This window comes from Cyprinus carpio, chromosome B21 (genome assembly GCF_018340385.1).
Source record: "Cyprinus carpio isolate SPL01 chromosome B21, ASM1834038v1, whole genome shotgun sequence".
Lineage (NCBI taxonomy): Eukaryota > Metazoa > Chordata > Actinopteri > Cypriniformes > Cyprinidae > Cyprinus > Cyprinus carpio.
This window is the reverse complement of record NC_056617.1, coordinates 3981569-3998508: the sequence shown is the minus strand read 5'-3', so window position 1 is coordinate 3998508 and position 16940 is coordinate 3981569. Positions and strand designations below refer to the sequence as shown.

At 39.8% G+C, this 16940-nt stretch overlaps 1 protein-coding gene across 1 annotated transcript; it reads right to left on the bottom strand.

The window, feature by feature from the left end:
• Positions 1–1352: 1352 nt before the first annotated feature.
• Positions 1353–10709, bottom strand: LOC109045955 (thrombospondin-4-B). Its single transcript, XM_042747706.1, has 22 exons — positions 10402–10709; positions 8495–8692; positions 6934–7217; positions 6709–6811; positions 6306–6388; positions 6156–6207; positions 5739–5890; positions 5294–5431; positions 4975–5052; positions 4710–4862; positions 4524–4628; positions 4312–4419; positions 4011–4170; positions 3793–3911; positions 3652–3704; positions 3305–3498; positions 2815–2993; positions 2667–2715; positions 2384–2580; positions 2123–2295; positions 1865–2004; positions 1353–1793 (listed from the first exon to the last, which is right to left on the bottom strand). The coding sequence occupies exons 1-22, from the start codon at positions 10475–10477 to the stop codon at positions 1735–1737; spliced, it is 2853 nt and encodes a 950-aa protein (XP_042603640.1). The 5' UTR covers positions 10478–10709; the 3' UTR covers positions 1353–1734.
• Between the last annotated feature and the right edge of the window lie 6231 nt (positions 10710–16940).

The window sequence follows — 16940 nt, the reverse complement described above, 5'->3', positions numbered from 1 at the left end:
ATATTTCTGGACACACAGCTATGGAAATACATTATTATAAAATTGACAGATAGACATATACACTTATACAATTATGTGTTAACTTAGTTACAGTCAGCCTATGATACTACTAGTGAAATGGTAAAATAAATCATAGGGTTTTTGAATAATATTTACCATCCTACACATAGTCTTTCTAACCTTTCCCCCATTTTATCATATGTGTATGTGTTGTAGGATAAGCTGTGTGTTGCAGGGGAGTGATATTCACAGGTTCTGCTCTTCCTACACCAACTTCTCCCTCTGTGCTCACTCTTTCTCTCTCAGTAAAGGTTATGGGGGGTGATTCATAATGAGTAAAGTGGCATTTGACAGCACCTCTCACTTCATCTCTCAAGTCAGACTCATTTGGTTGTGTAACTGTTTTCATAATCGAATGCTTTGTTAATGAATTCGATTAAGATTTTTGATCGTCTAAAAAACATTAATATTCAGGAGATAAAACAGAGACATAAGGTAAGGCGGAGAAGAGAGAACACACAAGGTAAGGAGAACTGACTGTTCTAATAATAGCTCGCAGCAATAGTCAGTGAATGTTATGGACATACTGCCATCTGCTGACCATGTTGTGCAAAAACTGTCGTGGTACATTTAAAAGCCCCCCCCCCCCCCAATTAAACACTAATAAAACAGCTTCCACACACAGGAGGAATGTGAACAGAGGCAAGAAGTGCTGAGGTTAGCATGAGCTAAGAGCAAAAACAGCAGGGGAGACTCTTGACTCTTGCTGTTAACTAACTCTGGCAGTAATGCTGCAGAGCAAACAGCCTCTCATGTGAACAAACTAACTTACATGCCCATCAGACATGAGCCCCGGCCCAAACCCTACTGAACTGCATGCCAAAACATCATTTTAGGCATCATAAGCTCATTCCTCATGTTCCAAAGGGTAGCCGGCCTAATTAAGATACTTTTTAGCCAAATTCTAAGGTAGCATCACGTGTATCTTTCAAATATACAGTACCATAATATCAGAATGCATTACTGTTCTGATAAAATATGGCTAAACTAAAGGGAAGTTGAGAGATGTAGACTTTAAATACACCAATATTTATTTATTTATTATTTTTTTGTCTATGGTGAATCAAGTCTCCCAATTTCAGATCATTAATAAGGTTTAATTTCATTTGGGATGCTACATTAGGAGAGAAGCTGGTTATTTTGAAATAGGGCTATTGTTCCTGAGCCACAGAACATACAAATCTTAGTCAGATGGAAGTACAGTCATACATAGGACAGACTGACGTAAAATGTTGTCACATGTCTTGAAATAATTTGTTTATTAGTGTGAAACAGGAATGATAGACTCCAAGTTTAGGTTTTCTTATCTTTTATTGTAATACTGTATGTGCCATTCTTTCTTGTAAATGTTCTCTTTACAATGACTTGATGCAAATCTACCTGTATTCTAGGCGGGTAGCTAATAACTGTAACTTCTAACTGACTGATAAAAGGAATTACTGTCCATCTCTTATCTAAATGTTATATGATGTAGCTAAATTGCTGAAGTTTTTTTGACCAGAGTAAACAAAGTAAAAAAAAAAACAAAAAAAAAGTAGATGGCATACACATTGTGTATACACGTATCCCAATTCTACACACACATTGTGTACAAATGTGTTTCACACGTTCAGAGACACACATAAGACTGTGTGTAATGGTGTGCTGGTATAAACATAGCATTATGGGAATTATTTACAGGGGCTCCATGCCATGTAGTGTACTGAACTCCTGGAAGTCCTCTGGAATGGTGTCTGGAAAAGAGATTTATGTATATGAAACAAATATTTTGTATCATTATAAATGTTTATGTTTGTGTTCTCACCATTGCAGCGATACTTCAAGTTTGACCAGATGATGTTCTCTTGAGAGAAGCAGAACACCCCCAGTCTTCCTCCTCTCATTGTGGTATCAATTGTCACCCCAGAATCTGCCACCAGCTCTGATCCCTCATAGAAACGAACCCTAAATACACACACAGTAGTCTGTACTGAATCATTTTTATTTTTAACACAATCTTCTTTCTCAAGTAACAGCTTCCTTGGCTTCAAACTTAAAGTAACCTGAGATTTGATTGGCTCACCTGATGTATCCAACTTGTGGGCGGTGCTGCAGATACCAGCGGTATGATACCCTGTCTTTCCAGCCAACATTTCTTGGATCCTTCCACAGGAGACGCACCTGATCATTAGTGTCCCCTGTGTGCCAGAGAGAGTTTCTCAAATGCTCTCCTGGACCAGTGTTGGACTTCACTGCCTAAGAGCAAGAGACAAAGATAGATTTATCTTAATTCTCTGCAAGACTTTCTCACAAGCCTTTTTTTCACAAAATTCAGCTTATCAACCTTCAGCTGAATGCCAGGTTCAGCTACAGCTCTGAAGGGTGTGGCCTGCCAGTATGTCTGCTCCGTTTGCTTCCACATCACCACATAGAAACTGGAAGAGTCTTGGTAGCCAAAGATGAAGCCGGCATAGTCGTCATCAGTTACCGTATTCACATGGAAGGTTCCCTCAAAATCAACACCGCTGAATGCAGTGTAACCTGGTCATCGGAGAGGGGAATTGCATCATCCATAGAAATAATTTAATTCATCATTAACAATGATGGACAAGCATGCATCCACTCACCAACAGCAAGGCCAGGGTCACTATTCATAGTCTGGACAATCTCCATTCCCTTTTAAGCAAGGCAAAGAATTTGTCAGCATTGCATGTCTCAAACACAGTTTTCTGTAGAGACGTACTAAATTCTATGTATCTTTTGCTGATCTGTCACCTGATTAAGAACCACCCAGTTGGGGTCAATCTGAGCATCACCCTCTGGGTCCAGTACAACCGTCTGATAGGCTCTGAAGTCTGTCAGTGTGATCTCTGCATTTTCTGGGCAGTTATCGATCCTGTCGATCACCTTGTCTTGGTCAAAGTCTGATTCGCATATGTCGCCCACTCCATCATCTGTGGAGAAATGAACAGGTGAGTGAGGGATGATTGAAAAATTATTCCTGTAATGAAAAATACAAGATTTTCTGAGAATAATGGGATATTTCCGTTTCTTACACAAAGGTATCATATGGCTTTAGAAGATTTGGAAGACATATGTCAGCTATTTAAATGGAGTTTGACAATCAATGTTCATTTCTGTTTTCATTCTACTGACGTTCTACTTTCCGTGTATTGTTCCAATGAAGAAAAACAGGGTCAGCAGATGGTCACAGAATAACATACAGTGCATACTGTGTCTATTTCAGGATTAATGGTGTACTCACTGTTGTCATCAATTTGCTCAGGGTTGGGCACCAACCGGCAGTTATCTGGTCCAGGAGGCAGTGTGTCGGGAATACCGTCATTATCATCATCATCGTCACATTCATCTCCCAGTCCGTCTTTATCTGTGTCCAGCTGGGAGCTGTTAATTACCAGCGGGCAGTTGTCTTTGCTATCTTGGTGACCATCACCATCGCTGAAGGATACAAGAAATGATATCATAGGAGTGCTTGGAGAAATTTCAACAGAAATTTGACAGTATTGTCTGATAATTCAAAATCATTTGTTGCAAAACAAAAGAAACAAGTTAGCTGTATCTCTATTGCACAAGTGATGGACCATTTCATACCTATCTTGATTTGTGTCGCAAGAATCTCCGACAAGATCATTGTCTATGTCAGACTGGGAAGAAGAGGAGTGAATGTAAATATTTATTATAGTACAAAAGTACAGCATTTGAGGACTATAGAGTTGTCTGCCAATCATGTACTTGATTTGGATTTTGGATGTCAGGACAGCTATCACATGCATCTCCCACCCCATCCCCATCACGATCCAGCTGGTCACGATTTTTCACTCGCGGGCAGTTATCCAGGAAGTTTTTCAACCCTAACAATCAATAAAAGGAGACACCAAAAATGGGAATGACACAGTACCATAAAGACAAATCTTTTGTTCGAACCAGACATTCAAGACTTTAGATTTTACCATCTCCATCCATGTCGTCATCGCATGCATCTCCAAGGCCATCAGAATCTGTGTCTCTCTGGTCTGGGTTATCCACTCGGATACAGTTGTCACATGCATTGCCATGGCTGTCCTTATCACTGTTCAGTTGATTTATATTTGGCGTGAGCCAGCAGTTATCCTAAAATCCATACATATATAGAGGAAAAATGTTTACTTCATAATCAGAGATAGAAACAGAAGATTTAAGAGATTTTTAAAGAAATAAGTCTGAGATTCTGCATTACATATAAACAACGATGACACAAATGTGTGCATTTACCTGCTCATTCGGTATTCCATCTCCATCTGCATCTGGGTCACATGCATCGCCTTTCCCGTCGCCATCTGCGTCCTCTTGTCCCGAGTTTGGAACGGTAACACAGTTATCCTGGTATTGAGGAAACAATCTGAATCAGCTCTACCGGAGGCAGGCAACTGATGTCACCGGAGCCCTAAGCAAGTCAATATCGATTGCATTGTTGGCATAGTTACCTTTCTGCAGGTTGGGTCTCGGCAGCGCAGCTTCTCATCAGGGTACCCGTCGATGTCAGTGTCTTTACCGCAGAGATAACCGTTTCCAGCCCATCCAATGCCACACTAGTACACAAACACACGCTTAGCATTTGCCCTTGAGCATAATGCCTTTTTCATACATATGTGTGTGCCCCGAAATGGTACCTGGCATGTGATGGTGCCATCTTTTTCCTCTATGCACTGCGCATTGGGGTCGCAAGGGTTCTGTAGGCGGTTTCCGCAGCTTTTCTCTGGCTTACAACCTCTGATCTGGTCACCTGTAAATCCAGTCTTACATCGGCCACATTGATATGATCCCTACACAAGATAACACACATTTTGAGACACTATTCTTTTGCTTTGCATTTCTGAGTGACACGTAATGGCACATCGCATCATAGAGATGCATTGTGAACAAATCAGTTCTCACCACAGAATTCACACAGATGGAGTTAGGGGTGCATCCTCCATTATCTGGTCCTTTACACTCATCAATATCATCACACACCTAAAGAAAATATAGGAGTTAGGAAATAAATGACCGTTCTGTCTTTTAATCATTGGCTGTGCATCAGAATTTCAGTGGTAATTTTTTGAACTGCCTAAACTTTGCTTTACAACATATGACCTGCCCACAGTGGTGCTGGGGATAATGCTGCAGCTTGATGCTTCGCTTTGCATAAAGTTTAATGCATTGGGAAACTCTGACACAAATCATGCAAAAGGGCCCCAAGTCATCAGTGACGTACCTGCTTGTGTGTTTGTGCATAAGCCACACCAACACCCTCCAGTGGTTTGCCAGTGAATCCAAGAGGACATGCCTCACAGCGGAAACCTGGAGCCATGTTCACACACCTCACGCCAGGAAAGCAGGGATTAAACTGGCACTGCAATAGAATGACATTGATTCAACCCTGAGCTTGAATTCGGGCTCATGGTCCTTTTCTCTCCCTTTGTTTACAGTCTATACTGTCCTATCAAAATAAGGAACTGCAGGTAGCATCTTGTTTCCTAGTACATGTTTTATTTCAGAAGATCAGCTTGAAAAACATTTTCAATCCCATGCATTACTCAAACTTGCATCATTACAAAATTTTATTAGCAACATTTTGATCATTCATTCTTTCTCTGGCTATGCCAGGAGATCAAGGAAAAGCCATTTGTTTTGATAGGACCCCTTGAACAGATATGTACCTCATCAACGTCGTCACAGCTGTATCCATCTCCAGTGTATCCATCAGGGCATGGACCACACTCCACCCCCTCAGCTGTTTCTATACACATGTCATCACGGAAACACACTCTAGGAGTGCACTTTGGTTTCACCACCTCTGTTCCGCCCAGCCCTAGAATTAACCAGTCGTATTTAGCATTTATGGTGTGGTTGGAAGGATTCATGATACGTCTGTAATTGAACACTCTATGATTGCACTCCTGCTTCAAATCTGCTTCAGCGTTGGTGACTTTGAAGTCATGACTGGAGTATTTGTTTGAGACATTGCCTTGGATATTTGTGGACACTGAAAAATGTCTTGTTTGGGTTCTTATCTGGATATCTGCATCAACAAACTCATGCATATCACGCATGTCTTGCTCATCATAATGTCTTACCACAGGCCTGGCACTCAGAGATGGTGTTTCTGAGGAAAGATGTTTCCTTCACCTGTAAATATGCGTGCAAACACAAGAAAATCTTTGTAAATAAGGGATGGTGGAAATTAAGAACATTATACAAAAGAGTAATTGTCATGAAGGCTTTACCTGCTGAATAAGAACATCTTTGAGCTCATTAATGACCTTTGTCAGCTCCAGCATCTGATTTGTAAGCTGTTTCGTGTTAAGCCCTTTATAAACAACAAAAAGGCTGATCTTATCATTTAAGCAGATAAACACTTTAATCACATTTTCTCTCTTTCTTCATCTCTTCCTTTGGAATCTGTTCCTTTAAGGTGCACTCAGTAATTAAGCAGATTTTCTGACTGTCATCTTGGATGGAAAACGTTTGCTGATGCCACTGAAAAAATGCTTTATTTGTAAACAAACCCCTAGCAACCAATCAGAACACCCTAGCAACACCCTGGCAACCACCAATAACTCTCTGGCATCGTGGTGGCAGATTTGCACATGCACCACTCATGTTTTCTTCAGAAAATGTAAAAATTACCTAAAGTCTGTACGGAGTCGCTCTGATGAGTGTGGCAGTCCTGCAGAGATGCAACATTTTCCATTGAATCACCATATGCCAGTTTGAGCTCCTCCAACCCCTCCTGCCAGTCAGAACAGAAAGAGCTCAATGGGGAGTTTATGTTAGTGTATTAGTGCATGCAATGAATACCTCCAAATATATCTCTCAGCATGTGAGTGTATAGCTATTAAATATGTTGTATACTTGTGCTTTCCCCTGCATAGTTTTGAGCTCCACTCCCTGGTGATTGTTTAGGCCATTAAACACAGCTGGTAAATCTCTCAGCGTCTCCACCAGCCTGCAGTCCAGGTGGAGCTCCACCCCGGGCACCGGTAAGACCCCCTGGTTGTGCGGGAAGCCCCCTGGTTGGCCCACCTCCAGTCCCTTCAGATGGAAGAGCAGCCGATGCTTCTCACCATCAGCCAGTTTCAGGTTGTTGAAGGTGACAGTACTCATCCTACCATCTCTGCGCAGGTATCGTAAAGTAGCTACACAGAGAGAAAGCGATAGATAATGTGAGTTTCTATATTTTGTCTAAAAGCACTTCTGTTTTTATCCATGACCTGAACATTTCTGTCATTTTGAGACCTTAAAACTTGTTTTTAGGTCAAAGTGGGTTGCAAATTTTACAGTAAATGACAAAAGCAATCAAAGCCCATATTAAATATTTAATCATAACTCTTACAGTCACTCTTAATGAACTGAAAAATAATAATTCCCTTGATCTTTTGATAGATATAAGGCCATTGTGTTATAAAAACTTTCTGTAAGTTTCAGAACTCAAAACTTTCTCATTAGTCTAAAAGCAGTTTATATTAAAGCCAATCTGCCACTTTATAACGTAACATCCTAGCAGTGGCCTAGCAACCACTCAGAACACCCCAGCAACCACCCAACAACTACCCAGCAACTATCTACAACACCTTAGAAACTTCCCAGCAACCTCCCACAATGTCCTACCAACAGCCAAAACCACCCAAACACCCCAGCAACGCCCTAGAAACTTTCCAAAATACCCCAGAATCTTCCTAGCTATGCCCCTAGCAACCTCCCACAATGTCCCAGCAACCAACTAGCAACCTCCCACAATGCCGCGACAACACCCTAGCAACTACCCACAACACTCCTGAAACTTTCAACTGTAGCAATGCCCTAGCAACCACCCACAACACCTCAGAAACCACCTAAAATTCCCAGCAACTGCCTAGCAACCTCTCACAACACCCTAGCAACCCCATAGCAACTAACCTCCCCCCAAGCCCCACCCCCCAAGCAACCACCTTAGCACCATGGCAATCTTAGCAGAAAATATAAAAATATTAAAAAAAAGCTTTGTTCACAGTAATGGCTTTCAGAACTCAAAACGTTCTTGTTAGTCTAAAAGCAGTTTACATTAAAGCCAATCTGCCAAAACAACTTGTGGAATGTGCCACTTTATAACGTAATAGTGTGGCTACACAAGCCTCTGCAGAAGAAGAGCAACGCCTGCTTCTACATCGCTGCCTTTTAGCCACGCCCACTGATTCGCGCACACAGTAGGTGATAGACAAGAGCGGCAAACGCAGGTCTACACAGAAACCATCAAACTGAATTTGATGAACTTCATTTTTAATTTAGTGCCACTTCTGAGTCTACAATCCACCATGCCTATTCAAACAGAGCGTTCTGATGAGGGGGTTAAAAATGGGACAGAAAATAGCCTATTACTTCTAAATTATGATGTAAAATAAAAAACAAAAGTATGGTATAATCAAAGTTTACCCACCTTTATTGAGTTTCCCAAGCACAGAAAACTCAAAGTACTTGCTGTTGTCTTGCGGATTGTACAGGCTGAATATGGTGTTTCCAGTTCGAGGCTGGAGACGGAACGTTGTGAGAATAAAGAGTTCTGTTACTCCCTGCTCTGCCAAGCCTCCGTGTAGTAGATCCGGTAGGCAGTCCGGTGACGTTAAGAGGTTATACACTGCAGGAAAACATTATTTAAAGATTATAACAGTTAGTCAAACACAAAGCATACTGCTCACAAACATGTAGTTGTTTCTCAGGCTAATACATGCTGGGAGTGATGCCCAGGTTGATGTCATTTCTGTTAGACTGTAAATACTGTTCCTGTTTATTTAGCCAGTTGCATGTGGCCAAATAAATGTTTGGGGATTTGTACTTCTTTGAAGTTTGCACATGGCAAGAATTAGTTGTTTTTTTAAAGCATAACACAGCTTGACGGTAACCGAAAGTCTAATGGCTTTCAAACGCATTCAAATTTGGAATGTTTTGGCACTGCGAATGGGATATTAAGTGTGTGTCTGAATGCTGAAACCCAGACCGTATCTAACGTGCTTGATGAGTGACATACAATTTGGTGAGCAACATTAGACAAAAATATAAACATTTCTTGTTGCTTTCCAGAATAAGCAGAAAAAGCTTAAATTTCAGATTAATATTTTGAGTTTATAAACAGAAACTCCTGTAACTGAAGCAACTGGTCTTAGTTTGTATAACTGGGATCGAACTGGATCTTATCCATTGAAAATTTTCACTGGAAAATTACATGGAAACCAGGTGAACGGACGGCCGTTGCGGTGTCACTGCCGGATGTCAAATACAGATGTTGGTTGTTATGGCGATGGAAGCGTGCCATTGGCTGAACAGGCAAACATAATGTTGTATGAAAAAAAACTTAATGACTCAAGGATGATGTGTTTCCCAATATTTTAACCGAGAGAGATGGTCTGACTCATTTTCATGCCTTTGCAATCAGCACTTCAATACAACTAAGCAATATTCCCATAAAAACCAAGGCTTTTATTGTGCTTCTTGTTTATCTTTACTTTCTTGTGAAGTAAGAGTATAGTTTGCTCATTTCAAAGAGCTGTTTGTTGCTCAAAAGCATAATTTCATTTCACAGATGGTGTGCTGAAATATTTACATGATGGCCGTGATTGCCAACATGTGTGATTTGACTTTATGTATTATTTGTCATTTTAATGTTCAAACAGTCACATGTCTTGAAGTAAATATTACATTGACATTAAAAAGGGGGAATGTTTATGGTCTGGTAGGTGGAAGTATTTAGTGTGTGTTTTTTTTTTTTTTTTAAGTATTATGTGTCCGGTTTTCAGATTCAATAAAATAATGCAATCTCATCCTTGCTGCAAAAGACATTATGACTTCTATAGCCCAGAATGAACTACCGTTCTCACACTCTCTCTCCCTCACACACACACACACACACACACACACACACACACACACACACACACTTTAACTCTTTCTCTCATACACAAAGGCAATTACCAAAAATCAAAATTGGAGCCTGATGCTGTGGGATAAACACATCCACATCGTTGAGACGGATAAATTGAGAAATCAAAAAAAAGGAGATGACAAGAAATTGTGGGATACAGAGAAAGAGAGAAGATGAAAGTAAAGAGGAAAAGAAAATTTAAAATGTAAGAAACAAAGAAACCAGCCATTACAGAAGAAACCAGACACTTTTAGACTGAGATATACAGCTCAGTGTGAGATTTTAAGAGACAGACATAGAAACGGTGAGAAAAGGTGCAAGAGTGTAAATAAAACTACTGTCAAATAAACTTAAATACTCACAGGCGGCTAAACTAGTCATGAATTAAAGAAACATTTTAACCTATTAAGGAAACTTTGTGTACTCACCGGTTGATTCTGTGCTTGCTGAGCTGAAAGTCAAGATTAGAGAAACGGCCGCAAGGAGATGCATCGTGCCGGTCATCTTTATCTCAACCTTCTGCCACCCCACAGAAGGAGTGTGTGAGAGAGAAGTCTTATGAGAGCTGATCTTAGATTCCTTTGTGCCTTTTGGCTTCAGTGTCTTGTATGTGAGAGTTTTATAGAGAAAGTCTGTGTGATTGAGCAGGAGTGAGGGACAGAAGAAAAGAGTGAGGTCTATGTGTCTTGGGGTTTTAATGATGTGTGTGTGTGTGTGTGTGTTGGGTTGAGGTAACAGACTGTCTGTCAACTAACAGCAGCTGTGCTGGGCGGAGCTATGAGTCTAACAGACACCTCCATGCTGAGGGGGGTGGAGCACAGAGCGGTGCCGTATAATTGGCGGGCCTGGCTCACTCTTATTGGTACCTTTTATGAGGTTCCATTTGTTCCACATCCTTCACTCCGTCCTTCTTTTCCCTCCATCCAATCTTCCTTTCTCAAGTTTTCACATACTTTCCTGTCATTTTGACTGGCAGGTGCCATAAAATATGTCTGCCTGGGAGGATCTCTGGGGAATTGTTTAAAGATAACTGGATGGAGGGTTGCTAATGTTCCGTGAAGGTCTGATTCTTGTGCAAAGGATTCTGTAATAAAAAATAAATTAAAAACTCAGATACACATGTGAGGCAGGCAAATGGTAACAGCCGTTTAATGATACAGCAGCAATTGGGACCAATTATCTCATCTTTCAACTCAATGGCAGTTTAATAACATTCAAAGTAACTTTACAAAAGGCAAAGAAACATCTGTGAGACTAGGTCATTGCACACTGAGTCCGAAATTCTCGCCTGAAATTTTCGCACATTAAAAATAAATACGACTTCACTTTGTGTCAATCACATTTACCTCCGAATCTTTCGTCCGTCATAAAAACATTGGGATCAGGTTTGATTTTCTGCATTTTCGCATTTGCATTTTCATTGGAAAGGATGACAAAATACGAAAAAAAAAATGCATACGAAAATTTCAGACTCAGTGTGCAAAGACCTTATGAGTTGTACGTACGTTGATATGTCTATCTATTCAATTCAGCTGGTCAAGAATTACTATTGTCATACTCATACTATTATACTCAGGGTCAGTGATCTGAATAAATATAAGTATTAAACTCCATAATTCACACTTCAGCAACTACTCAGAACTTTTATTACCCACAACACTCAAGTAACATCCTACCAGTGGCCTAGCAACCACTCAGACCATCCCAGCAACCACCTAACAACTACCCAGCAACTTTCCACAACACCTTAGAAACTTCCCAGCAACCTCCTAATAAAAATGTCATACCAGCAGCCAAAACCACCCAAACACCCCAGCAACGCCTTAGAAACTTTCCAAAATACCCCAGAAACGTCCTAGCTATGCCCTAGCAACCTCCCACAATGTCCCAGCAACCAACTAGCAAATACCCACAACACATCTGAAACTTTCTACTGTAGCAATGCCCTAGCAACCTCCTACAACACTTCAGAAACCACCAAACATTGCCCAGCAACCACCCAGCAACCTCCCACATTATCGCAGCAACACCCTAGTAACCACCCACAACACCACAGAAACCACCTAAAATGCCCAGCAAACACCTAGCAACCTCCCACAACTCCTTAGCAATGCCTTAGCAACCCCCTAGCAAATACCCACAACACATCTGAAACTTTCTACTGTAGCAATGCCCTAGCAACCTCCTACAACACCTCAGAAACCACCTAACATTGCCCAGCAACCACCTAGCAACCTCCCACAACACCACAGCAACACCCTAGAAACCACCTTACCACCATGGCATTTTTTGCAGAAAAAAACTGTTCACAGTAATGGCTAGACTATGATGACAGAGAGAAGAAATCTACATATCACTAGTCTGGTGGTGGATCTCCAGTCTGTTACTCATGCGGTCAGTATCACTAATAACAGACTTGTCTGATACTGATATAACACATACATACTCATATTCACACCACAAATTGGCCGATCACACTGACCACTGACCAATCACATGATGTTGTGGTGAGTGACATAATCCCACATCCTAATCAGAGCGGCGAATGCTGCCCTGTGTGTGAGTGTGTTAAGACCTAAATTACAGTCTTTAGCCGAAGCTGCTCTGTCATTAAAGCTTTCTGAAGCATTATGAGTACGTTAAGACCCAGGTGGGCAAAGTTCTGGAATGTTCTGATTCAAACTGCCTTCCGTTGGCGCGAGCCTGTGTTACAACAGGATCTGGCCTTAAGTCTTTCTCTGAATGTCTGGTTATGTTGGACCCGTCAGTAGAACAGCAGGAAACAGACAGACACACTCACACTGTGTCCTTTTGTTCTCACTGTAGGTTGAGATGGCCTGTTGGTTTGTGGTAAGATGACCCCGCTAATGATCTTACCATGTGTGTGAGCTCTAGGGTTCGGTTGCACTGTCAATGTTTGTGTAAGAAAAGCCGCAATCATGTGTTTTTGAGTCGAGAATCTCTTTAAACAGATACTGCTGATTCCTGACGGTGTTCGTACCTGAGCTTCAGCTCTCTCGCACCGCTCGTGTTCAGTGTGTTTATTGAGGCTGGATATGGTGGTGCTTTTAACAGCTTGTGTAACAGGGCTTTAGGAGCATGTAATTGTTCAGACAGGGTAAACTGGGGCAGGAGAATGTTCTCTTGAACTCTGGGGGAGTATAATTTTCCCCTGACCTCCCCTCGGGGGAAGCACAGTGTTCTTCTGACCTCATCCAGGATGGTGGAATGTTCTTGTAACCTGCTGTGGGATGATAGATTTACCCTCAACATCTACAGTTTACAAACAATGACTCATAGCAGTTTTGATGCTTTTTTTATTCAACGTAAAACCTATGGAGACCCTAGAAGGACAAGACGATGGGTGGGAAAATTATTTTGTAATGCTTTTCTGTTCACTTGGAAAACTTTTGCATTTGCTCGCAAAACATTTGCTCTCGCTCGCAAAACTTTTGTGATGGAAATAATATGGGAGGATATTGGGAGGAAGAACTATATTCCAGTGCTTCTGCAAGTGAATGTAACGTTTTAAAAGGAAATGCAATAGGTTTGCAAACAAAGTTTCACTAGTGAACACAATAGTATTTTTTCTCATCTCATCTCATTTTTGAATTTTTTTTTTTTGTCCCTTTGGGGTTCTAGAAACTGGTCTAAAGTGGTTTGCTGGTCTTATCTGGCCACTAAGCTCTTTTTTTTTTTTTTACATAGGTGTAGTTTGATGGTTTTTAGAGGGGCTTTGGGTACTTGACCACTTGACCTGACCAGCTAAACGAGCTAAATACCAGTTAAGCACTCAGAAAACAGTTAAGACCAGAAAAACAACTTGGGCTGGTTTAAACATTGCTTTTCAGTGGAATGTTTCAGGTCCAATAGAGGATAAAATATTATATATATTACAAAATAAATATATAATTACGAAAATAAATAAACAAAAATAATTCCAACATATCAGTAAATTCATTTTGCATTTATAGTAATGCACTTATGGAAGGCATTCTGGAGGTTTTTAAAAGTGGAAATATTTTTTATTTTTGTACTCATTTATATTAGTTCTGTTCAAACATTTATAAATAAGAGTTGTCAGTGTAAGTTTTGTGGATGAATTTTCCTTTATGTAAACAGTACTTCACCTATTGAATAATTCTGGATTATGCTAAATTTACTGGAACATGGTCATGACAAGAATATTCAAATATTTGATATAACTTTATATATGAACAAAATTGATAACCAGTTTCATATGTAATTTTTTAAATTACACAAAATAATTTGATTAATTAAATACTTTATCAGTAATTTAAAGTCTTATCACTGTATTTTCAAAACAGCATATATTGTGTTAACATTTATCCCTGTGCAATGTCTTGTCCCCAACAGACTTCCATTGTAAGTGCATTTCTGTAAATGTGATTCTTGGTTGTTTTTACAAACTGATGGATGAGCTGAATTTCTGTCCTGTGGTAATCAACAGCATGCCAATACACTTCAAACCCAGAACATTCCTAGCACAAAAGGTTTCGAAAATGTAAGTAATTTTCAACAATTGAGCAATTTCCAAACCTCATAAACATTATTCTTGTCGTTTTCTCAGAAATGAGGGTACGGGGGAAAAGTACAACAACAGGCTTTGATTATCAGCTTCTGTTGCGTGTTACGCTTTATGCCGGATGGACTCGCGGCGCTGCCGATCAACAGACAAATGTGAGGCTTTAGAAGACAAGCAGCTCAAATGCGTGGTCACACGCTACAAACCTCAAAAACACATCAGCGGAGATTGATGAGAGTGTGTGATGGATAACATTCAGGGATGTGTGTTTGTCACTGTGTGTGCATGTGTGTGTGTGTGTGTGTGTGTGTGTAGTGATGCAGGTCACACATGGAAGCTATTATTCAGGTACTTAGCCTCCTTACGCACAAACACACAGGGTGAGTGTGCATGTGTTTGGGAAAAACAAAATCAGGGCAAGTTTAAGGCAAAGGTAACAGCAAACTATATTGATCAAATACGCAACTACCAGGACTTTGAAATCTGGTTTTGCAATTAACTGTAAAACACCTTTATCTCCTTCAACAAATTTCAGTGTTAAACCCCAGAAGCTTTGAACAGGTCTCACTTCTCGTAACCCAAACAGACTGACATTCATTCCACTTCCAGTTCCAACGTAAATCCGAGCTAGACGTCTGGATCGGTGTTTGTAACACTGGCACCGGGAACGAAGACGTGTAACTCCTAACAATATTTTCTCGGAATGTTAGAAAGCCAGTCAAACAACTAAAAACAGAAAAAAATCTGTTTACCTGGAATGAACAAGAGGGGAAAAAGTTCTGGAGGTCTTCTCTTATAAACAACACAAAGTGTTATAAGCATGACTTTTTGTCAGACGGTATCTGGGGACCAGGTGGACCAGATCTGATGATTTAGGGAGCTTTAGTCAAAGAAAACCTCTGTGGAGGCTGAATAGGTCACACGGCGCAGGTAAATCACTATCAGATAAATGGAACCAGCCCCAAAACACTGACATCATCGCTGTAATGAGCTTATGGTCGCATGATGTCCGATAGAAAAAATAATCCTCTGTGTGTGTGTTTAGCCCCAAAACGCTCTACTGGATCATCTTGCTTTACCGTGGAAAGGAAATAACCTGATGTGTGTGTGTGTGTTTTCTATTATATAGTGTATGTGTGTATAGTGGCACATAGATAATGGCTTTCACAGAAAGTGAAGCAAAAACACAGGAAATGGAGCAGTTTTCCAGACAGTTGCTCCATTCTGGCTGATTCCACCGTTTAAATTTTTCATCTTGCCGATAAACAGCAATAGAATAAAAAATATGGCCTCTATGAAAACATTTGTAGTGTGCGGATGATCTTCGCTCTCTGGAGAGCACATTTAACCTCTTAACTGTCACTCACATTTTTAAACATAGACTTGTAAAGTGCACGATCCAAACTTACATTTTTATAATTCATGAACGAAAACATTTTATAACATGATATCGATGTACCATTTTCATGGTAATGCAATGGTTGATTTTAAAAATGGGTTTCAAAGGATTAATTTTGAGATTTTAAGTTTTCAGTTGATATATAATTTCTGATTATTTCTAAAGTGTGAAAGAGAAAAAGAAAAAACAAAAATACTTACAAATGTAAAAACTCCAGAAATCATGTAAATATGTAGAATTTTTTTAGGGTGCACTCTTGTCATAAATTAAACTATTACTTTTCCTACATAATTTTTAACAAAAAACATTGGTAAAATATCTATGTAGGAGTCTTAGTCCTTTACAACAATATAAAGTTTGTCATGATTAGATTATGATTTAATTGTAATATAGTGAAGTAAACTTAGGCGTCCCGTATACGGGACGGTGACCGTTAACAGGTTAAAGTAGCTTAATCTATTTTTAGACCACAAAGGGCATTTCAAGGAGTATTTTGCATACGAAACTGAATATTATTTACTCACCCATGTCGTTTCAAACCTGACTGACTTCATGTGGAACAATGTTTTGGAAGAATCTTCATGCTGCTCTTTTCCATACAATTAAAACATACTGTATAATGGTGAACAAAAAGGGTGCCCATAAAGCTATTAAAATAATAACCAATAAATCATTATTCATGGAATTCTTTTTCCTTTTTGCTGTAGCTCTCCAATTTGGAATAAATTTTACTGATTAATCGTGCAATAAAACAAGAAACAACATTCAAATGAAGAAAATAAATCAAGATCAACTTTGTCATATTGAGTATGCAAAAGTTCCTTGTGAATTCAGTTTCATGATTTTAGGCCATATCGAAATAGTAAAAATGTTGAAGGTGGGATGTAATGGAAGTAATGTCAATTTTTTTCTTCCATATTGTGACACATATTCACATATACAACTAACCATCGAAAAAGAAAAAAATTCCTGTTTCATATTAAAAATTCAAAAGGTAAAACTTTACTTAAAGCCTTTTATAA

What these genes read in the sequence shown, in the direction of transcription:
- LOC109045955 (XM_042747706.1), bottom strand. Translation starts at nt 10,477, where the DNA reads ATGACCGGCACGATGCATCTCCTTGCGGCCGTTTCTCTAATCTTGACT. An exon ending in TGCGACACAAATCAAGATAG is followed by an intron (nt 3,499 to 3,651) that starts GTATGAAATGGT and finishes TGTATCCTTCAG; the next exon opens with CGATGGTGATGGTCACCAAG. An exon ending in TGAGCAAATTGATGACAACA is followed by an intron (nt 2,994 to 3,304) that starts GTGAGTACACCA and finishes ATTTCTCCACAG; the next exon opens with ATGATGGAGTGGGCGACATA.